Source organism: Ochotona princeps, chromosome 26 (genome assembly GCF_030435755.1).
Source record: "Ochotona princeps isolate mOchPri1 chromosome 26, mOchPri1.hap1, whole genome shotgun sequence".
Classification (NCBI taxonomy): Eukaryota; Metazoa; Chordata; class Mammalia; order Lagomorpha; family Ochotonidae; genus Ochotona; species Ochotona princeps.
The window spans coordinates 9,545,547-9,568,204 of NC_080857.1; the positions used below are offsets into that span (position 1 = coordinate 9,545,547).

Consider the following 22,658-nt stretch of genomic DNA (forward strand, 5'->3'; position numbering starts at 1 on the left):
ACTGAAGTAGATGGTGTTGTAGCTTTCTGGCACCTCCTTCCTGATACCTCTCTCTCCTGCCATCTCCTTTCAGGATAGCCAAGGAGGTGATATATCCATCGGAGCCTGTCTCGAGGGAATCTTCGTGAAGCACAAGAATGGGAGGCCCCCTGTGATATTCAGGTGTTTTTCTTGCTTCTTTCTGCATATTCCCTGTGGCCCTGGCTGGTGATTTTTAGTTTTCATTTATTTGGTAAATGTTTGTTTATTTTCATCAGTGTGAAGGCAGAGCTAATCTAGCTGATTGAAATGACTATTTCCAACAAAATGATTCACAAATGTTGGCTTATGCATCCAGTTTAAGGAAAAATCTGGGAGCAAGTATTGTGCTATAGGGGGTAAAAAGCCCCCTTGGGATGCCTGCATTCTGCATCTGAGTGCCAGTTCAGGTACTTGCTACGCTGCCTCCGTAAGAGCTGTCTGTTCCCGCACCCCGGGAGGACAGCTCAGGGACCTGGTGCCCGTCACTCCTGGGTGACGCAGACGGAGTTCTGGTCTCCTGGCTCCGTCCTGGCCCCGCTTCTGTTCCCGGCACATGGGGAGTGAACCAATGAGTAACACCGTTCTTCCTGTTTCTCTTTTTTTGATCACACTACCTTTCGAATAAATCAATTAAAAAAATAGTGATAAAACAGAGAAAACAAAAAAAATTAATAAAAGTGATAATGAGAAAGTCCTCCTCTCCTGGGCACCTGTGAGCATTGTCCTTCTCCGTGTCGTCCTTCAGGTGGCATGACATTGCCAACATGTCGCACAACAAGTCCTTTTTTGCGTTAGAGCTGGCAAGCAAAGAGGAGACCATCCAGTTTCAAACTGTGAGTAAGCGCTGGAACTTGGCCTTTGCGTCATTTAATTTTTTGGGGGGAGAGGGGATGACATTAACAATTATGGTATTTTATATTTTACAAATATGACAAAATTTTATGAATCATAATGGCGTTTGGCAAAGAAAACAATCACTCAGTAAATATTGTTGAAGGAATGAGTCCTTGGGGAAGGATTTCAGGTCATGGTGAGTTTTGAATTAAGACTCAGGGACTGCACAGGACAGGAAGAAAGCACTAATATTTAATTCCACTAACATCATTTGCAGAAATATTTAAGTGTTATTAGATCTTGCTTTCTTGATGAAGGCGATATGGAGTCTGAGTCAAATGTTTTAAGAAGTCTTAATATATGTGACAATAATAAAATTTGGTGTCTTTAGAAACTTTACGTTTAGTACTCTTTTTTAAAAACGTACTTGTGGTGTCTCTCCCTGCTTTCGATAGGCACCCCGCCTCCTGGCTTTCTCTCGGGGTATTTTCCCTTCCCTCTTCCTCCGCTCACCTTGCCCCTTTGCAAATAAACTTATCTGTTTGCAAAAACAACAAAACAAAAAACCCAAAAACCAAACAGCAATGACAAAAAAGTACTTGGGAGAGAGAGTGTGCGTCAAGTTGTAACAGAAAGGGAGCGCCAGTCGGCAGGTTTCTTCTGCAGTGCGCTGCGGTAGCTGCCTGTGCTTGGCCTGGCCGCTGCCAGGAGCCCAGAACTCTCTCCAAGTCTCCTGGTGGAGTGGCAGCGACCATATGTTTGCCGGCAACATTGTCTCCCATAGTAGGCGTGAGCAGGAACTGGGAACGGAAGTGGAGTTGAGACAGGAGCCGAGTCTAGTGTGAGACCGGAGATGGGATGTGAGCGTCCCGAGGGGCGTCTGAACTTCTGTGGCAGTTGCCTACCCTTGTCCTTTTTAACTTTTTTAGAAGAGTTGTTAGTATTATTTTTATTGGAAAGGCAGATATACAGAGAAAAGGAGATAGGGAGAGATTTTTTTGTCTGCTGGTTCACTCCCCAAGTGGCTACAACAGCCGGAGCTGAGCTGATCCAAAGCCGGGAGCCAGGAGCTTCTTCTGGGTCTCCTGCGAGGGCACAGGGACGGCCGGAGCCAGGGCCGGGTGTCAACCCCGGGCACCCGATGTGGGAGGTGGGCGTGTGGACCCTCGTATCCATTCTGTAACAGTTTAATATCAGACTTGGTCATGAAATGCTGTCCAGTTGTCATGCCTTGTCCTCCCACAAACTGCATTAAAAATACCAGGTCGCAAACATGGGTTCATGTTGCTTTGTGCATATCTGTTTGCCAGGAAGACATGGAAACAGCCAAATACGTGTGGAGACTGTGCGTTGCGAGACACAAATTTTACCGACTAAACCAGTGTAGCCTGTAAGTATACTGCGCTCATGGAAATAGCAGAGAGTAACAGATTCAAAGGTTTTTATTTTTATTGGAAAGGTAGAATTATAGAGAGGATAGACAGGGGTCTTCCATCTGCTGGTTCACTTGCCAAAGGACTGCTGCGGCCAGGGCTGAGCTAACCTGAAGCCAACCACCTTTTCTTGGTCTCCCACATGGAGCAGGAGGCTGGACGGGAGGCGAAGCCCCTGGTACAGGAACTGCTGCACATATGGGACGCCAGCGCTTTAGGGTTGAGGGTTAGCCAATTGAGGCATCGTGCCAGCCCTGGATTTAGAAATTTTAATCTTGAACTTAACTATCATTCAGAGAGAAACTTGTCAGACATCTTTTTGACACTTTTCTGATAAATTGTGCACTTTAATTGTGTTTAAATGGCATGTTGTCTCTCCTGCCCTGTCCCCTCCCCCCATTTTAGCTTTGGATCAACTTTTTTTTTCTTTTTTGGTGTTTTATTTATTTTGGATCAACTTCTTGTAAAGTTTTTATTGGAAGGAAGACAGACAGAAATCCGATCTGCTGGTTCAGTCCTGTGATAGCCAGGGCTGGGCCAGGTCAAGGTTGGGAGTGAGTCTGCAACTAGGTCTAGGTCTTGAAAGTGGGCAGCAGGGGGCCACGGACCTGAGCCGCCAGCTGCTTCCTCCCCGGGCACACAGCAGCGGGAGGCTGGGATTGGAGTCGGGGAGGCAGAAATCTCCTGCCAAATCCCACTGGATACACCTGTGAAATTTTGTTCCATTCAGTATTCCCACTCTGCGTATTGGAATGGAAAAAGGGAAAAGTACCCATTCTTGTGAAAAACCAACACCCTGCTCATCATTTGCAGTCGAGGTGATTCAGCTCTCCCAGCATTTGGAGAGTGTGTGCCCCTCCCTGGCTAACGTGCCCTAGGGCAGGCCTGGGGGATTCCAGCAGGCTGCGCACCTGTCCGGGACACGCCCCCAGGACACTCCTGGCCAGCTCCCCTGCAGCCCCGCCCCGTTTCCTGTATCCAGGAGGTCTGTGTTCCTGCCCTTTCTCCTGACTGCCTGCTCTCTGGTGACACTGCTGGTCATGGTCAGGTGACTTCCCCGCAGCTCAGGGCGCTGACCCCTCAAGGCTGCCTGCTGCTCAGGCCTGGGGCGCCACCTGCTCCCGGTTTGCCCTTCCTGTTTCTTCTCAGTGCCCGCTGCTGGCTCCCCCTCTCCCCACTGATTTCAGGCTTCTGTGCCCAAGTGTGGCAGGCTTGCCTTCTAGCTCCTCCTCCCTGAGCTCTTGAGTGCTGCGCACTGCTGCCTCCTGACATGTCCCGCAGCACCGAAGAGGTATCCACAGTGGATGGGACCAACAGACCCTTTGATCTCGTGGTCCGCGTCCACGTCTCCCCTGCCCTTCTCAGGTCAGCAGCAGGCCGTGCACCGTGCTCCAGTGTGCAGGCACACGTCCTGTTCCTTCTTGCGCCATGCCCGATGCAGCAGGGAGCACTGCCAGAGCTACAGCTGTTAGCATACCTGCATCCCACGTCACAGGCCTTGGCTTCTATACCTGGTTCTGGCCCCTGATGCCAACTTTCTCCTGACCCTGGGAGGCCGCACTGACCGCTCCAGTAATGGAGGGTCCTGTTGTTCTGAGCGTTGCGGAAATGCACCAGCAGGTGGCGATCTCTCTACCTGTCAACTGCCTGTCCGGCTGCACCTGCTGCTGAGGCCGCCATGGTGGCTCGTCCGCAGCAGAGCGCTGGCCTTTCCTTCCCATTCCACATCGGCTCCTCTCTGGCCGAGTTAGAACGAGCTGCCCCTCTCCTTATGTCTGTCCGTTGTCCTCGTGTCTCAGTGGTCGCAGAGGTGCGAGGTCCTTGCAGTCTTTGCCTGCTTCTCCGGCCTCGCTGCGGTCGCCCTCTCCTGCTCATTGCTCCAGCCATGCTGGTATCCTTGCCAAGCCGTGTGTGCCAGCCTCAAGGTTTCCTTTCTCTCCTCCTTCAGCTGGAAGGATCTTTTCTTGTGACCTCTGGTGCCTTGCTCCCTCTACAGTCAGTCATCTGATCCCGTGTACCCCCTCTTTGTACACCCGCCCCGTACTCCACACCTGTCTTCTTCCTGGCTGAGCATGTGTGCTGGTTTCTTGCATCTTGTTTGCCCTCCGTCCCAGGCATGGCCTGAGGACAGACACTCCCTGTCTGCTGCAGCCCTGGTGCCCAGCAAGGGCCTTCAACGACTTTGCTGAGTGGATCTGCAGCAGGAACTGGGGCAGGAGCTCTGGAAAAAAGTGAAAGTCGGTGTCTGGTGTGTTGCGCAGGACTTTCTTTCCTTTGTGAATGTGGGAAACCTCTCCCCTTTTTAAAAAAGGATTTATTTTTTATTGGAAAGGCAGATATGCAGAAAGAAGGAAATAGAGAAAGATCTGCTTGTGCACTCCGCAAGATTTGGCTGGAGCTGAGCTGAACTGATCTGAAGCCAGGAGCCAGGAGCTTCTTCTGGGTCTGCCACGCAGGTGCAGGGTCCCAAGGCTCTGGGCCGTCCTCGACTGTTTTCCCCGACCACATGCAGGGAGCTGGATGGGAAGTGGAGCTGCTGAGAGGTGAACTGGTGCCCAGTGGCCATCGTGCTGGCGGGAATGTGGGAATTCCTAGGTAGGAGTTGGAGTCCTGGTGCAGTGGCAGGTGGAAGGGTTCCCCCTGGTGGTTGGATTCGGTGATGTTCCCAGTGCAACGTAGTTGCCTGTGGTTGCCATTGCTAGCTTGGTCCCTGGCCACACGTGTCTTTATTTCTGTGCAGCAGTGTGTTCTAAAGCTCGTAGGGTAGATCTGCAGCTGGAACAAAGAGTACTCACTTTAAAGGCTCTCCCAGATTTAAGAGTGTTCATAGCATTGTGCCCTCATTGCCTCCTTCATTTCTTTTCTGGAGAATAGTGGAGAATCAGTTATTTAGAATAAGCCGTAAATCTGAATGCCCTCTAGCTGGCATCCATATCAATTGGTGGTTAATGCACCCCACTTTTTGTTTATTTTTATTTGTCTTTTTATATTTGTTTTGTTTTGTTTTCTATTGTAATGTCGCATTTAACTGAATATTTTGGCAAATTCCCCACCTGGTAATGATTTTTAAAATCAGAAGAAAACTAACAACTGATTGCTTATTTGTAGTAATTTAATTATTCTCAGAAAATTAACTTTTAGAATATCACCGTTTATTGACAAGTATGGATAGACCACATTCACGTGTTTATCATTTGCATAGTTAGTGTCTGTGGATGGAACAGATGATTTTCTTGAAAATGGGAGTTAATTATGTTTAAAAGGCTGTTTTCTAAATTTTATTATTATTTTTTAAAGATTTATTTTATTTTTAGTGGGAAGTCAGATGTACAGAGAGGAGGAGAAACAGAGAGGAAGATCTTCCACCTGATGATTGACTCCCCAAGTGGCTGCAACGGCCAGAGCTGAGCTGAGCTGAAGCCAGAAGCTAGGAGCCTCTTCCGGGTCTCCCATGTGGGTTCAGGGTCCCAAGGCTTTGGGCCGTCCTCCACTGCTTTCCCAAGTCACAAGCAGGAAGCTGGATGGGAAGCCTGGCCACCGGGATTAGAACTGGTGTCCACATGAGATTCCAGCACATGCGAGGCGAGGACTTTAGCTGTTAGGCTACCACGCCGGGTCCTTAATATTAATTTTTAACATTTAGTTAAAATTTTGTTATGGCCAGTTCTTTTAAAGCTCACAAAATAGGCTAATTACATTGTATAGTATTCCAGTTTTGGCTGAGGGTTCTGTGCAGGCATGTGAACTGAAATCTGGCAGACATGTAACAGTACAGTGTACTTGGAAGTGGATTCTGGCCGGGACAGCTGTCCCCCAAGGAATGCAGTCTTCGAAAGGACCTTGAGACAGCCGCCCCCCTTGCCAGTCTGCTGGGTGTGGGACAGCACTGAAGAGGCCGTTACCCGGGGAGCTGAATGTTAGCAGTTAGACAGCGCATGATCTAAAAATGTTCCCAGCTCCTTACCCCAACCACACACTTTAGGAAACGACTGCCTTAAAAAGGCAGGTTGACAGTCTCCATTTCTCAGTGTACAAAATGGGGACAATGAGACTCTTAATACCTCTTCAGGTTTGGGTCAAAAAGCTTATTCCCAACCTTGAATATGACCGGGCCGTCGGGGGATGCAACGAGATACCTGGGAGGGACGTGGCAGGCTTCCTCTGCGGGGTGGTGGGTGTAGGCAGCGCCGACTCGCTGGGCTGCCCATGTTTATCTCTGGGAAGCTTTGAGGTCGGAGAGTGGCTGGAGTAGGCCCTGTCTGGAAGGGAGAAAGGCTGTCTTTTGTTTCCTAGGCCAGCGACAGGACCGACAGGACCCGTGAAACTGTGGCAAGAGAGGGAACGGCCCCTCCCCCTTCTAGACACTGCCCTTCCCTATGTCCCCTCCCACCAGGTATGGGGGACCCAGTGGTTTCCATGGACCCCAGGGAAGGGGCCCAGTAACAGGAGCGGTGGGAGAGCTGCACCTCCGCTTTGCTCTCAGACGAGGCTTTTGGCCTTGGTCTTGTGGAAGAGTCAAAGAGAAGCAGCTTTTTTTGGAGTGTGTCCTTGTGTGCATGAAGGTCACGAGCACCCTGGAAAAGTGCACGTCACAGAAGAGCCAGGACCCTGCCGCTGCTGGCCTGCAGAGGCCACCTGGAGTGGCCAGCGTGGCGAGAGAAGAGGGCCTCGTTGAAGCAGCTGCCAAAGAGCAGGTGACTGCGCAGGCAAAGGCGCTGCTCTGCAGGCTTGGCCGAGGCAGGTGAACACCTGGGGCGACGGTGTGTGTCCCTGGGAAAGAGGAGTGGACTTGTAGGAATGAAGGTTTTCCCTCTTGCTCTCCTTCTAGCATCACTTCTGTAGGTTGTCATGACAACCACAAATGGTCGCAATGACTGGGGGCTGCTTTTTGCTATACTTTGAAAGCATTGTAACGAGCGCCCCAGCCTTCTTGAGGGCAAAACCAGTGCCATATTGGATTTGGCTGAGCCAGAACTGGTGGCTGCCTAGGTCTTGTCACTCAGTCACGGTCTGGTGGGTGAGGCTGAGGCTTCCCAGGTCTTGTCACCACGCCAGGAGTCCCAGGAACCTGAGATGATCTCTAACAGCCTCTTCTCTCTGTTCTCAACGCCAGGGGTGTGAGCAGGCATCTCAGAGCTAGACCTTGATCTTCGTTTTTTCCCCTTTATAAAAAGATTTAGTTAGAAGTCCTTTGAAGGACAAAAGTTACAGAGAGAAGGAGAAGCAGAGGGAGAGACATGTTCCATCTGCTGGTTCTCTCTCCAGATGGCATCAACAGCCGAGGCTGGGCCATGCTGAAGGCAGGAGCCACGAGCTTCCTCCCCATTTCATGTGGGTGCAGGGGACCAAGCACGTGGGCCCTCCTCGGCTGCTCTCCGGCACATTAGCCGGGCGCGGGATGGGAACTGGAGCAGCGAGGACTCTCAGCGAGGGCAGCTCTGCAGGTGGAGGCTTAAGCTGCTTCAACATAGTGCTGGCCCGAATCTTTGATTTTTTAAAAAGGTTTGTTTATTTTTCTTGGAAAGGCAGATTTACAGAGAGAAGGAGAGACAGAGAAAGGTCTTCCATCTACTGACTCACTTCCCTCCTGGCCACAATAGCTGGAGCTGAGCTGATTTGAAGCCAGGAGTTAGGAGCTTCTTCCGGGTCTCCCACACTGTGCAGGGTCCCAAAGCTTTGGGCCATCCTCTACTGCTTCCCCAGTCCACAGACAGGCAGCTGGATGGGAAGCGGGGCAGCCGGGACACGAATCCGTGCGCTTATGGGATCCCGGCAAGTGCAAGGTGAGGGTTTAGCCCCTGAGCCATTGTGCCGGGCTCCCAACCTTCGATCTTTGAGCCAGCAGCCTGCACATGTCCTGGCCTGCGTGCGCACCAGAGAGGAAAATGGCTCTTGTTCTTCCTTCCCTTATCATAGCAAGTTCGAGAGGAGTCACTGAGACAAACCTCTGTTCCCACAGTCTGACATTTTGTTGATCAAAATCACCACCAGCTCCACTGGCTACAAATAAATACATCCGGGAGAAGGGAGCCCTCCACAGCAGGATTTCCTCGGCTCAGAAATGTGAGCTGGGCCCTTCCTCACTGTGTTGTCTGTTCGATCCGCATGCAAGTCCAGGGCTCCCTCTGGGTGTGCTCTGTGCCTCCCCGGAGCTGCCAGGGTGGCTGGAGCTGTGCAAGGTGCAGCCCTCTGACAGCCCCACCTGGTTCCAGTGCCAGTTCTGCCCAGTATTTGCCAGGTGATCGGGGATGGCCCAGTTAGTCTGTGCAATCAGGATCATGGCGGGCCCTCACTTGTGGGTTTGGTGTGCTGATGGCACCATAACCACGTGCGCTCCTCCTCGGCGTGGTTTCGATAGTCCACACGTGTTCTGCTTGTCCTGGCAGCCTGGTTGACGGCCTGGTTCAGTGCTTGTGTCCCAGGGGTTTCTCCTAAGCGTTCCTCAGCTGTCTTGTGCTTATTGTCGCCTGTCTGCGTAGCCGCTGCCCACAAAGTCTGGCTGGCAGGTGCATCGTTGTCTCCTGTGCCCTGATCTCAGGGTCAGCTCTTCCTGTGGGAGCCCTGCTGAGGAGGCTGCTGGCAAGGCTGCCGGAAACTGTTTGGCAGGTGGAAGACAAACCGGTTGGTTGTGTGTCCAGCAGAACCGGCTCCTGCAGTGGGCTGTGTGCGCCCCCACTCTGGGTGCTGTGCCAGCCAGGGCACCACAGTTGGTGTCAGGAGCTGCCGCCTGCGTGCCTGAGCTCTGCATCCTTGGGGTTTGTTTTTGCTCCAGGCTGGGCAGCTGCGGCCACATGATTGGGATTCTTTGGGAGAAGATTCTATCCACAACCCTTCATCCTGCTTTATAGTACTTTGAAAATACAGTCCCTTTAGACACCTCTTAAATGTCAAGTTCAAAGTACACTGTTGGCATAAACTGCTCCTGACAGTGGAGAATAACCAGAGGCCCCTTGGATAGGGCTATAGAATGTGCCCGTTTTCAAATTCTGAACACAAGTTCTCAGGAATATTTTACTGTTTCGTTAAAGAATATTCTAGAAATTCAAGAAAAAGCCCAGGTGGTCCGTGTGGATCTGTCACTGGTATGAGCACGAGCAGAAGGGAAAAGCCTTTGGAAAAGGACCACCTGCTGATCAAGAGCCTGAATCCTTCCAGGACGACGCGAGGAAGTTACTTTCAGAGGTCAACAAGGAAGAATAGTTGTGGTCATCTGAGGTTAAGATCCTAAAATGGCACCAATTTTCTTGTCTCAAAACTTTACATATATATATGTGATCAGTTGATATTCGGGTTTCACTGTAAGATACCAGATAGGAGTGCCACAACTAACGTGGATTTCTGAGACTCAAAGCTTAACATTGTGGGTTGCTTTGCCAACTGAACTGGGTTGATTGTTCACTTTGTGATGTTGGATTTTCTAGTAATTAGTTTATAACATATAACCAAGGATCTCAGGAGATTTCTGTAAGCAGTAATTCTGGGTCACATAAGCTCATGAGTCAGGAACAGATGGCAAAAAGATTGAGAAAAAAAAAAGTGCTTCGACAGGATTTCCTAACTCTCCCACAGAGCCAGGAACACACCGTGTTCAGGTGCTTAGGTCTGATTCCTGATAAAGCAGCACCCCAACCCCGGGCAAGGCCCGCCTCCCTGAGGGCGGCACCCCAACCCTGGACGAGGCCCGCCTCCCTGAAGGCAATAATGTCACAGATGCACTGGTTGGCTTCTTATTCTTTCTCTTTTTTTAAACCCGGTTGTTTGTTCTAACATGGAACTTGCATGGATAATTTAAACATTCTCAGATGATCACATACATGTCAGCCGACACTCTGACACTCTTGGTTGCTTTTTAATTTTTTCTCTATTTGTGTAGTTGCTTTATAAAGGGTCTGTTTTAAACGGCGCAGAGACATCTCTTATTGAGGCGCATGTGTGGGTTTACCAGGAGCTGCCATCACTTCAGGCCAGCGGGCAGATGCTTGCCAGTCACCCCCAGGATGCAGGGTGGAGGTGCTGGGTGCTGACCTGGCCTGGGGGAGAGAGACGTTTGTCCGGAGCCTGTCTGCTAGGCCAGGTTGCCAGTAACACAGCTGTGCCTTTCTCCCTGCTGATGGCCAATGCAGGGGTCTCCAGTTCTAGCAGCTCAGGGGAGGAAAGGACCCGGGCCTACGTGGCGACAGAAGATGTTGTCCTAGTGTCTGTTGGCCTGTGTTTGGAGGAGTTGCTGTCTTCCCTCGTTAGCTTAGGGGATGTGTGTGTACTCTCCTCAAAGCCTTCTCGCCTTACAGGCCAACCCAGCCCGCCACAGTGAACCCCATTCGCAGAAGGTCCTCCTCCAGGGTGTCTCTGGTAAGAAAAAGGGAAAAGAAGATTGTTGCTGTTTATTTATTGTTGTTTTTATTGCTTTTGTTTTTCAGTGATGGTTTTGGGTCTGAACCGTATAAGTGTCGTAATCTTTGAGTTTTTTTGGCTCAATTTTCCATAGTTCCAATCTAATAGTTACATCATTATAATATACATACCTAAATACTAGAATTAATGTATATGAAAATTTTGGACTATTTGTCACAAGTCATCATAAGTTGGTAGGTATTTAAAATGTTAGATAATATGCTCCTGTGAGTTTGCTTGCTTTATGGTTTGTTTATCTGAAAGAGCGACAGGGAGAGGGGAAAGCAGAGATCATCTGGTTGTTGGCTCTTTGCCCAGATGCCTGCGACATCCACGGATGGGCTGGGTACAAGTCAGGAGCCAGGAACTCCAGCCAGCTCTGCCACATGGGTGGCGGGGACCCAAGTACCTGGACTGTCACCCACTGCTTCCCAGTCACATGGAGCAGAAGCCAGATCAGATGCCTAGTGGCTGGGACTCGGGCCATCACGTCTTTGTGGCATGTGGGCGTCCTAAGCAGGTAACCTGATGTGCCCCCATAGCTGCCCCACGTGCAAGCCGCGTACACGCACATGTCTCTAGGAGGAGACTGGCATCAGCTGCTTCTTGCTGCCGCCTCCTTGGGATGCACCTTCTCTGGTACTTGCAGTTTCCTTGGACTCTGTGAAGAGCTGGGCATGGCCACGCAGGGGTCACTGCAAACCATAGGCACAGTAAGAGCTTCGTCTCCAGGCTAGTTTTCCATGTGTCTTTAGGGTAACTCCTCTAGACCGTTCTCAGTGGAGGGAGAGAATTCGGCCGAGATGTAGGATGCCCCTGGTACATGAGGACGTGTTTTAACCTGTGTCTCACTTTGTACTTCTCAGCCTAAACCCCAGCCCTATGTGATGCCACCCCCACCGCAGCTGCATTACAATGGGCACTACACAGAGCCATATGCTTCCTCTCAAGGTAAGGTACCCGCCACAGTTCCCACTGCGGATGAGTGTGTGAATTTGGGCCCGGGCAGGATTTGCCGAGTGAATGTCCTGAATAGATGCCTTGCTGGTAGCCAGTGCTGAGCTCCTAGCAGAGCACATTGCGCTTTCGTTCTGGAACATGTGGAGAAACAATGTGGGGCCTGGGCGTTTGGAGTGTGTGGATTCACTCCCCATCTCAATGCGGGGCCTGGGCGTTTGGAGTGCGTGGATTCACTCCCCATCTCAATGCGGGGCCTGGGCGTTTGGAGTGCGTGGATTCACTCCCCATCTCAATGCGGGGCCTGGGCGTTTGGAGTGCGTGGATTCACTCCCCATCTCAATGCGGGGCCTGGGCGTTTGGAGTGCGTGGATTCACTCCCCATCTCAATGCGGGGCCTGGGCGTTTGGAGTGCGTGGATTCACTCCCCATCTCAATGCGGGGCCTGGGCGTTTGGAGTGCGTGGATTCACTCCCCATCTCAATACTGGGCCTGGGCGTTTGGAGTGCGTGGATTCACTCCCCATCTCAATACTGGGCCTGGGCGTTTGGAGTGCGTGGATTCACTCCCCATCTCAATGTGGGGCCTGGGCGTTTGGAGTGCGTGGATTCACTCTCCATCTCTGCCTTGTGATTCAGTTTTCTTCAGCTTCCTCCTGATGCAGGAGCTGGCGGGGATTGGTGCGGGGACAGCAGTGCTGGCCTAAGTCACTGGGTTCCTGCGACCCTCATGGGTAGGATTTCTCGGCTGGGTCGGGTAAGAGCAGTCCACAAAGAACTTGAAGAAATGGACCATGGCTGTTGGCGCTGAGTGTGCCAAGTTGTGTTGCTCAGCAGGAGGTGGCGAGGTTCCTGTGGGGCCTCCGGAGCTGGCCTGCTGGGTCCCTGCAGCAGGGTGGGAAGAAGGGTGAGGCTGCCCAGGCTGCTCCTGGGGTGGGGACAATGGGTGCTGGAGCAGTGTGGGCCCCATCGGGAGCCGCACTTCCGGGTGCAGGTGGCGCTCGTGTTTCCTCCCTCACTGGCCTCCCTGCCGCCTGCCCTGGCCTGACTTGCACACCCAGCCCTCCCTGCTCTTTGGTGGTGTTCTCTTCTTGCTGCTCCTCCTCCGCTCCTGCTCTGTAAGGTTCCTGATCACACTTGTCAAGTGCCATGCGGTCCACTGCTTTGTCTTCAGTACATTCCTAAGAACGCTCAGCTGCTGCTTTGTCCTGGCCCCTGTGTCTGCTGTTCTGAGCTCTTCCTCCAGCCTGCTCTCCTCTCTTCTTCCATTTGTTCCTTTGCTCCTCTCTGGCTCCCTGTGTCCCCGCCAAGCTGAACTTGCCCTCCTGGCCTTGCCTGTGCTGGCTGTCACGCGGAGCACCTGCCTGTCCACGCGTTGTTGTCCAGCCAGCAAGGGCTCAGCACGGCTATGCTGAGAAACCATCCTCCACTCTCCATGGCTTCCCACAGCTCAAGGTCACACCTTGCTCAGGCCCGCTGCCTGCGGTGCTTCTTGACAGCCTTCCTCAGAGGTGTACGCTTGGGAGTCTCTGTCCTCCGGCAGGTGGTGGGTCAGGGTCACAGGGGAGGAGGCCACTGAAATTAGCTTCTTGCCATCTGCCGTTTTCATGTGTCATCCATGATGGTCCGGGACGAGGAGGCCTCATCCGGCCTGTGCTCGGGGTGGGGGGTAGACCTGCCGCTGATCAAGGCGGGCCTTGTTCAGCGCTCCCCCATATCCTGGAGGTCCCTCAGACACTGTGACTCCTGGGAGGCTGGTCTGCACCCTCACCTCTATCCCCGTCAATGCAGTGTGGGGTCAGAAGTAGTCGCTCTCACAATTCCTGTAACTCTTTGTTCCTTGAGAAATGGTGACTCTTGTGCATGCCTTGCCTTTACTTGCCCGTATTATAGAAGCTTTTCCCTTTGTAGCCCTTGCCTTCTGAATTCATTTTAGAGGCAGGTGGAGAGGGAGAATGTATGTACTCCTATCTGTTGGTTCATTTCCTAAATGTATACAATGGCTGTGGCTGGGCCCTGCCAAAGCAGGGAGCCCAGAACTCGGTTCCTGACACCTGTATGTGTGACAGCAACCCACACACTTGAGCCCCCACCTGCTGTCTCCCCAGGAAGCTGGATTGCAGTCAGGACTTGAACTCGGTTACTCTGATACGGGCTGTGGGCCTTCCGAGCAGCACTAACCACTAGGCTGCATTCCTGCCTTCTCCAGGTAGCTGGCCCACACATGACGGCCGGGTGGAGGGGTGCACCGGTGAGCCTGGAGGTCAGGATGCCACCAGGCAGGTATGCTGGTCTAGATAAGCTGGGAGAGGGAGCCAGGCTGCGATGGCAGAGACTCGGGGGTGGCTGAGTGTCCCAGGCTGGGCCAAGCACAGTGGTGAGGAGGCGTCGGAAGTCAGCGGTGAGAACAGTGGCCCGTGTGCCCTGCCAGGACACGCCGTCGCCACTGCCCCGTGGGGCGGACTGAGGAGCAGTTGCTGTTCAGATTCTGCAGAGCTTTGGAAGCACGAAAAGTGCTTTTTGCAGCAACTTTTTTCCCATTTGGACTAGACTATTATGGAGTTTCTTTGAAGTGTTAGAAACCCCTCCTAGCATCAGCATTTCAGGGGGACTGTTGGCCTCTGGACAGGCATCCTTGCGTGGTTATCATAAGGTCAGGTCCATGGGTCCCCGTCTCACTGAAGCCCAGGGACAGTGGTGGCTGTCTTAGCCCATGCCCCCAGGGGGTGCAGCTGTGGTGACACTGTGGGCTGGGGCAGCTCTGACCCTGCTGCGCCTTTACCCTATCAGAGCGGACACTGTCTTCATTCTCAAGGGACCCACACTAGCAATCTAAAAACTCCAGTTAAGGGAATGTTTACAGATGGTGCTGCTGGAACTGGTCGGGCTCCGCAGGCTGCCTTCCCCTCCCAGGCAAACGTAGAGTCCGGGGCCCTCAGCAGTCTGCCCTGAGTTCCACAGAGTTCCAGAAGGTCTTTTTTTGTATTTCTAGTAAGACATGGTTTGAATTTTTGGAAAAAAACATGATATGGTTATGGTCTTAACACTGGTCTGCAGTTTTGCCTGTCTCTGTGGGTGCTGGGTACTGAGCAGCACCCTGTGAGTGGGCAGGATCGTCTGCAAATGCTGCGTGAGGAAGCCGAGTGCCCCCTTGGGCCCCGGGGTGGCCGAGGGCAGGGCCTTCGAAGCTCCGTGTGTCATCTCAGCTCTGGGCCCGTTCTGTGTCTGGCTGAAGTAACTGCTCCAATGTATTGCCTTTTTCTAAAACGGTGTTTTTAAACTACATTTCAGAATTTTTTTCCCCTCCAGATAACCTGTTTGAACCCAGCCAGAATGGCTATTACTGTCACTCCCAGACAAGTCTGGACAGAGCCCAGATGGACCTGAATGGCCGCATCCGCACCGGCAGCGTCTACAGCGCACACAGCACCACCTCCCTGAATAACCCTCAGTCCTTTCTGCAGCCCTCCCCGATGTCCTCCAACCCCAGCATCACGGGCAGCGACGTCCTGAGACCCGACTATGTCCCATCCCATCGCCATAGCGCCCTGATCCCACCCTCGTACCGGCCGACCCCGGACTATGAGACTGTCATGAAGCAGCTCAACCGGGGCCTGGTGCACGGGGACCGACAGAGCCACTCCTTGCGAAACCTCAGCATCGGCAACTCGTCTGCATACAGCAGGCCTGATGCCCTGGTCTACAGCCAGCCCGAGATCCGTGATCACGCACACTTGGCCTCACCGCAGTCGGCCCACTACCCCTTCAATCTGAATTACAGCTTCCACAGCCAGTCTCCCTATCCCTATCCCGCTGAGCGGAGGCCAGTGGTGGGGGCGGTCAGTGTGCCCGAGCTGACCAATGTGCAGCTGCAGGCCCAGGAGTACCCGGCTGCAAACATCATGAGGACCCAGGTGTACCGGCCGCCACCCCCATACCCATACCCCAGGCCTGCCAATAGCACCCCAGACCTGTCTCGCCACCTCTACATCAGCAGCAGCAACCCGGACCTCATCACCAGGCGCGTCCACCACTCAGTGCAGACCTTCCAGGAGGACAGCCTGCCTGTGGCTCACTCCCTGCAGGAGGTCAGCGAGCCACTCACGGCCGCCAGGCATGCCCAGCTGCAGAAGAGGAACAGCATTGAGATAGCAGGGCTGAGCCATGGCTTCGATGGCCTGAGGCTCAAGGAGAGGACCATGTCGGCCTCGGCTGCAGATGTGGCCCCACGGCCCGTGGCCTCCCAGCCCAGCGTCCTCACGGAGAGCACGAAGCAAGAGGAGCCCGAGGGCTTGACATACGGCCATCACAAATCTCTCTCGGATGCCACCATGCTGATACATAGCAGTGAGGAGGAGGAGGATTCTGAGGAACTAAGCAAGGCCCAGGCTGGCCTCCCTGCAGGTGTGCAGGAGCCCCGGCAACAGGGCGGCTACTCCCAGGAGCCACCACGGAGCTGTCTGTGTGCCCCGGCAGGCCCCCTGGGCGGCCCTCTGCACATCCTGGAGCCTAAGCCCCACGTCCCAGAGACAGAGCCAAGGGTGGGGGACACGAGCCCCATCTCCAGGACAGCTGATGCCCGGCGGCTCAGGAGGGACAGCTTACTCACATCCTCCATGTCGGAGTCCGACCTCACCACGTCGGGTAGATACCGCGCCCGGAGGGACTCGCTCAAGAAGAGGCCGGTGTCGGACCTTCTGTCTGGGAAAAAGAATGTCGTGGAGGGCCTCCCACCACTGGGGGTAAGCTGGGCAATGAGCGGATGCCCCTCGGACCCCAGGGAAAATGGCCTGCTTGTTCTTAGACTTTGTCTATTTAATATTTATCTAAATGTTTATTTATCTATTTGAAAGGCAGAGTTACAAAGGAAGGAGAGACACAGAAAGATCTTCCACCCGCTGTTTGACTCCCAAAATGGCCGTAAGGAACAGGGCTGGGCCAGGCCGAAGCCAAGAGCCAGGAACTTCTTCCCGTTCTTCCACGTGGGTGGCAGGGGCTGAGGGCTCGGGTCCATCTCCTGCTCTTTCCCAGACACATGAGCAGGGAACTGGATGGGAAGTGGAGTAACTAGGATTTGAACTAGCACCCGTGTGGGATACCAGCACTTCCAAGTCGTAGCCTAACTCTGTGGCACAATGCCAGCTCCTCTTTGTTTTTGCTTATTTGGAAGGCAAAAAACCATAGCGGAGCAGGCTGCGAGCTTCCATTACCTGGGTCACTGCCCAAGGCCTGTGGCCTCTGGGGTTGCCTAGAACTCCGGTGGGTCTCCTGCATGGGCCACCACCTGCTGTTTCCCAGCGTGTAGGTTAGGGAGCAGGGTTGAAAGGGAAGTGAAGGCGGGACAGGATGGGATGTGGGAGTCCCAGAGGGCCTCTTGGCTATGTCATCAGATGCACCCCCTTTTCTGTTTGCCTCCTTATGTCATTCTGTGTCTTGAACAGATCTGAATTGTAGAAACGCTTAGAGCCCCGTTGGTTTTGCTGGAGTCCACGAAGTAGATGCCGTGAAAGGGTATCCGTGGATTGGAGGGGGTGAGAGGGAGCTGGTTTTGGTGATGTGTTAAGGAAGACAATTAAAATGTCCTAATTTTAGCCAAGACTTCCATGCTAGTCACCCACCGAAAGCACCCCCTTACTGTCCTTTTTGGGTTTGCTCAGGTGATGTGTGTAGTTAGCATCCATCCTATAATTAATTCCCGAGGACAGAGCTGCGTGGAGTCCGCCCTGGCAGGAAGTGGGTCCACTCTGTGGTGCTGGCTCCTCGTGGCCTGCACCCCCATTCCAGTGCCTGCAGGTGCACCAGGCTGTGGCTCCCAGCGTCCTGGCAGCCTCGCCTGTTGGCCTCATCTCTGCCTGATGCCTACTCACCAGTCAGGGAGGCTGCCAACACCTGGATGGACAAGAAAAAGCCCAACCCAACACCCTTGTGCTTAGGAAACAAGGCTAGCATTCATAGAATCTGCTTAGAGAGCGGCCAAGGTGATTTTTTTTTTTCCTGATTCATATGATGGTACAGTCCAGTGTGCCAGGTGGGCCGAGGTTGAGGGTGCCAGCTGATGAGCCCCTGATGACCCGGGGAGGACAGTATTCCCCATTGCTCGGCAGGAGGGACTGAGCCAGCGGCAGAATCGTGCAGTAGTACACGTGATCCAGCTACCTTCCCGAAGCGACCTTTGTACAAGTACAGCCTACTGCTCAAGCTCCTGTTATTCCTGAATGTTCTGAGTGGGGCCTGGCTGTTTCAGCTAAACACGAGAATTCTGATTAATTTTGATTTTCATCTCATCGGCTTCAGTGGTACCGATGCTCATACCAAGTGGATTCTGCTGAAGGGGTCTCCCTTAGAGTGGTCCACATGCTGAGTTCCACATCGTGACACAGGGACACCCTCCCTGTTCCTCCTGCCTCCTGGCGTTGAGTCCCACACAAGGCCAAGCATGGGAACGTGCCTGCTAGGTGATGAGGCTCACACACATTTCGCTGAAGGACCGTTCGTTCCCTTGGCACCAGGCACCCACAAAGCAGTGGTCACATGACACAGGGAGGCTGTTTCTCTGTGACTTCATTTTATTTGTAAAGGAGATGACTCCAGAGAGAATGAAATGGCACTGTGAAATGGACAGTACTTGGCCAAGGTTACAGCGTACTTTTGAGGAGTCAAAGTGGCCAGGCCCATTGTGTCTCTTGATCGTAATAGAAGGGTGCCCTTATCTTTATTTCACTGTTACAATTAAAGAAAAATACTAACGTGAATTAAGGCTATTCAGAATTAGAAACAGTGACATAAGCTGAGACAGGAAGAAGCACTTTATCTTTTTAGTTTTTATTTTTAAAGATTTAATTATTTCTTATTGGAAAGGCAGATATACAGATAGGAGGAGAGATAGAAAGATCTTCTGTCCGCTGATTCACTCCCCCAGTGACTGCAATGTCTGGAGCTGAGCCAATCAGAAGCCAGGAGCCTGGAGCCTCTTCCAGGTCTCCCACATGTGTGCAGAGTCCTAAGGCTTTGGACTGTCCTTGACTGCTTTCCCAGGCCGCAGGCAGGGAGCTGGATGGGAAGTGGGGTGGCCAGAAGTAGAACTGGCACCCATATGGGATCCTGGCGCATTCAAGGCTAGGACTTTAGCCGCTAGGCTCCTGTGCCGGGCCCAGGATGGAGCGCTTTATAACTTCCCACCCACCCTCATCACCAGGGGCCTGATGGTTGCCTTACTGGGAGGCTGGCTCAGCACTCATCCATCCCCAAAATACTCCTTTCTGCTTTCCTGCTTTGCATGACAGTTGTCACGTACAGCCCTGGCAGCCCTTGTCCGAGGGCTTTGTGCTCACTCAGCGGCAGGTTGGAATATGTGCAGCTTCCTCCACGTGCTGGCTTCCACCAGCACTGCACCGTGGGGCATTCGGAGTCATGTTTAGGCAAGGAAGTGTCAGAGCCAGCTAATCTCTGAGAGCTAGTAACAGACTTTTTTGGATGATGATGAAAGCTTACAATAATCAAGTGATTGCATTTAACTGAGCCCCTGGCTTTTTTTCCTGGTGGACCACTGCTAGCCTTTTTGTGTCATGCTTTGGGGTTGGGTCCTGTGGAGGAATGCTGTCTGCCTGGAGCCTCACCTTTCATTGCAACAGAGCCTTGTAACCAATTGAGTTTCAAGACTTTGTATCTGGAAGACTTATCAGGGCTTTGGCCTTGAGAGGAATGCAGTCCTCCTAATATTTGTGAAACAAATGGTGTGTGAAGGAGGGAACCCGCTGGGCTCCTGCTGAAGGAGAATACTCCCTTTGTTTCTGGTCTTCCACCCATGGGACTTTCTTTCTGAAGGGACTGCATTTCTGTATTATTTCAAATACACACATATTTTTACAGGGAATGAAAAAGACTCGAGGTGATGCAAAAAAAATTGGTCCTCTTAAACTGGCAGCCCTGAATGGACTCTCCCTCTCGCGCCTGCCTCTGCCCGATGAAGGGGACCAGATGCCTCCCCGGGCGACAAATGACGAACGGGTACGTACGGGCTGGGTCCTGGCCCTTCCGGGATGCTTGGCAAGCACCACCAAATTCTCTCAAGGGGCTTTAGGGAATTTTGCGGCATAATTTAATAGTCATAAAAATATTAAGGAATTACTTATGCCACACAGTTGGGGCAGCTGTCTGGCTAATGTCCCACTAGATGGTTTTAGTTTTGGGTGTTGATTAGTTTGTGTTCCTGGGTGCTTGCCTGCCTGCAGCTATTTGGGGTGGTCTTACCTTCTGGTGGCCTTGAGAAGAAATCTGTATGAATGTATAAAGAAAGAAATCGGATGATGAATACTTTTATCACACTGAAAATTTATCTTGAGAGAAGTTATTAAACTAGTTATGAAAAATATTACTGAGATATACTTTGTGCAGATTTGATTGTATAGAAGTGAGACAGGCTTGAATCTACTTAAAACTGAATCCTGGAGTTGGTTTCCTATATTGACTGCTGCTTTTAATGTCTTATTATGTATCACCTGTTATAAAATTTAAGCATTTGATTATTGATGTTATTCTTGGTGTAGGACTTACTATTCTCCCAAATTCTGTTTTATAGAGGTCATAAAACGGACCAAAGATTAAAGAAAACAGATCCAACAAATTATTTGAGGCCCATTTTCAGCTTTAAACGGTTTTGCAGTCTGCTCCTCACCAAGAAGACTTCAGACAGCATCATACTGTGGGGTATTTTGAGTTGTTTTCAGGAAGTGCTGGAGCCAGCTTTTCCTGACGAGGCCGTCAACAAAATCTGATGGGTTTTTTTGGTTTTGTTTTTAACAATAAGAGCTTACAGTGATCATGTGATTACATTTGATCTCACCCATCCAGGTCCCTGTAAACTGCTGCATTTGTGGAAAATTTTGATTTTGGTTACATCTAGAATTTTTTCGATATTGGACAGTTGCAGGCTTGCAGTGTAAAACAGGACGTTTCAGAGGTGCATCAAGTGTCGCTGTGACATGGGAAGGCATTCATGTTACTCCACACGTTCTGTTTTCCAGTGCAGAATCCTGGAGCAGCGGTTGGAACAGGGGATGGTATTCACAGAGTACGAGAGAATTCTGAAAAAACGACTAGTCGGTGGGGAGTGCGCCACGGCACGTCTCCCTGAAAACGCAGAAAGAAATCGATTCCAAGATGTCCTTCCCTATGATGATGCGAGAGTGGAGTTAGTCCCAACTAAAGACAACAACACCGGCTATATCAACGCGTCTCATATTAAGGTGAGAGGCATGTCCAGGGCGGTAAACAGCATATATGGTTTGGATGTAACACAAGAATGTGTTCATGTCTTTGTACTCTACAAACACCCTGATTTGAACCACCGTCACTACGATATTGCAAGCTAGGAAATGCAGATGCTGGTGCTAGATAAAAGGCAAAGTCGCATGTATTTTCTGCATGTGGGAGACCACTGTGCCCAGCACACTGCACGCATCGATTTTTCTGGCTTCAGAACATTTTCCTTTTAAATGTGTATGTTCTTCCTAGCTTGTGCATTTTTTGTTTAGGCGCTATAAGATGCTGTTTTCACCTTATGCTTAAACTGAGTGTACTTTTTTGTCACTCGTGTCTGGCTTTTTGATGGTGCTTACAAAATCTTATTTATAAAAGGTGGCATCTCTTCTCCCTGCGTTTAACTGACATCCAAATACGAAGTGATGATTCACAGCAGGGGGTTGGGTACGGCCGGGGTCAGTGTCCCCTTGGGTCACTCTGGTAGATTCTTTATCTGGGGCTGGAGAGATGTCTGGATGGCAGGTGATTGAGTATCTATGGCCAAATGTTGTAGTTCTCACCCCTGTTCTGAAGTCAGCGTTTGGCCCCCGAGGCTTTCCGCAGACCCGGCAGTCCAGGGATCGCCACACACTGGGGATCTTTACCTGCTGTATTCTGTTGTCTGCCAGGTCACAACATATTTACAAACTAAGCATTTCTTTGGAATAACTCATCGAGCCTTTTTTGATTGGTTAAGAACCAGATAACATGTTTGCACAGCTGCTTCAGTCTTCAGCGGTCTATGGTGAGAGCTGGGGCTGTGTCCCGGGTGTACCACTCACCATCACGGCAGCTCCCCTCTAAATGAAGAAGTGACAAGCCCGATCCCGTAGGCCTTCCTCAGTGAGAGGAGGTGGGGCGGAGGTGGAGAGGCTCTGGCAGCCCGAAGTGAGGGTGTGGGTGGAACAGGGCTTGGCACAGTGGTATGTACTAAGCAGGCATTCAGAGGGCAGTTGTTACTCTCTCCAAAGATTGGTGGAGTTGTGATTAGATCCAGATCTGACTGCACACCTTGTAATTAATGTTCTGGCCAGGATCAAGATGCTAAGTCTTAACTGGAGAACTTCAGTAATGTTAGGGAGAGTTATCTTGACCTAGAATTCCAGAAGTGAGTTTACAGTAAAAAAATTTCCCTGGAAATCTGATGTTTTCAAGCTTTGAATTCATTGCCAGCATGCTTCAGGAAGGGGAAATGTATTTGAAATGTGGGGTACTGCTGCTGGTGTAGTGGCACAGTAAGCTCATCGTCCCCCTGAGGCACCAGCGTCCCATGAGTGGCCGGTCCGTGTCCTGGCTGTTCCCTTTCTAATTCAGCTCCCTGCTTAGGACTTAGGAAAGCACCGGAGGATGACTCAAGCAATGGGGAAGACAGAGGGAGCTCCTGGCTCCTGGCTTTGGAAGGGCTCAGCTCTGGCTGTTGTGCTCATTTGGGAAGTGAGCAAGCAGTGGAGGACCTCTCTCTGTAAAAATCTCTTTCAAATAAAAACAATCTGGGATACTAATATGTTGGTGTATGTATCTATATAGATTTATATCTATATATCTATTTATATATCTATAGATTTATTTGTTTGAAAGGCAGAGTTTATAGAGAGAAGAGTACAGACTGGGATCGACCTTCCATTCGCTGGTTCCTCATTCCCCAAATGATCCCAACTTCCAGGGCCAGAAATCCTTCAGGGCTCCTGAAGCCAGGAGCCAGAATCCTTCTGGGTCTCCCGCG

The 22,658-nt window shown here is 51.6% G+C and overlaps 1 protein-coding gene across 2 annotated transcripts in view; it reads left to right on the plus strand.

Moving 5' to 3' along the window:
- The window catches only part of PTPN21 (protein tyrosine phosphatase non-receptor type 21), a 57,699-nt gene that overhangs the window by 32,285 nt on the left and 2,756 nt on the right, over positions 1 to 22,658 (plus strand). For both annotated transcript variants that reach the window (XM_058655346.1, XM_058655347.1), the window contains exons 8-15: positions 74 to 162; positions 767 to 854; positions 2,166 to 2,245; positions 10,577 to 10,637; positions 11,546 to 11,630; positions 14,945 to 16,377; positions 19,505 to 19,642; positions 20,659 to 20,880. In XM_058655346.1, coding sequence (XP_058511329.1) covers positions 74 to 162; positions 767 to 854; positions 2,166 to 2,245; positions 10,577 to 10,637; positions 11,546 to 11,630; positions 14,945 to 16,377; positions 19,505 to 19,642; positions 20,659 to 20,880 — 2,196 coding nt within the window. The remainder of the gene's footprint in view (positions 1 to 73; positions 163 to 766; positions 855 to 2,165; positions 2,246 to 10,576; positions 10,638 to 11,545; positions 11,631 to 14,944; positions 16,378 to 19,504; positions 19,643 to 20,658; positions 20,881 to 22,658) is intronic.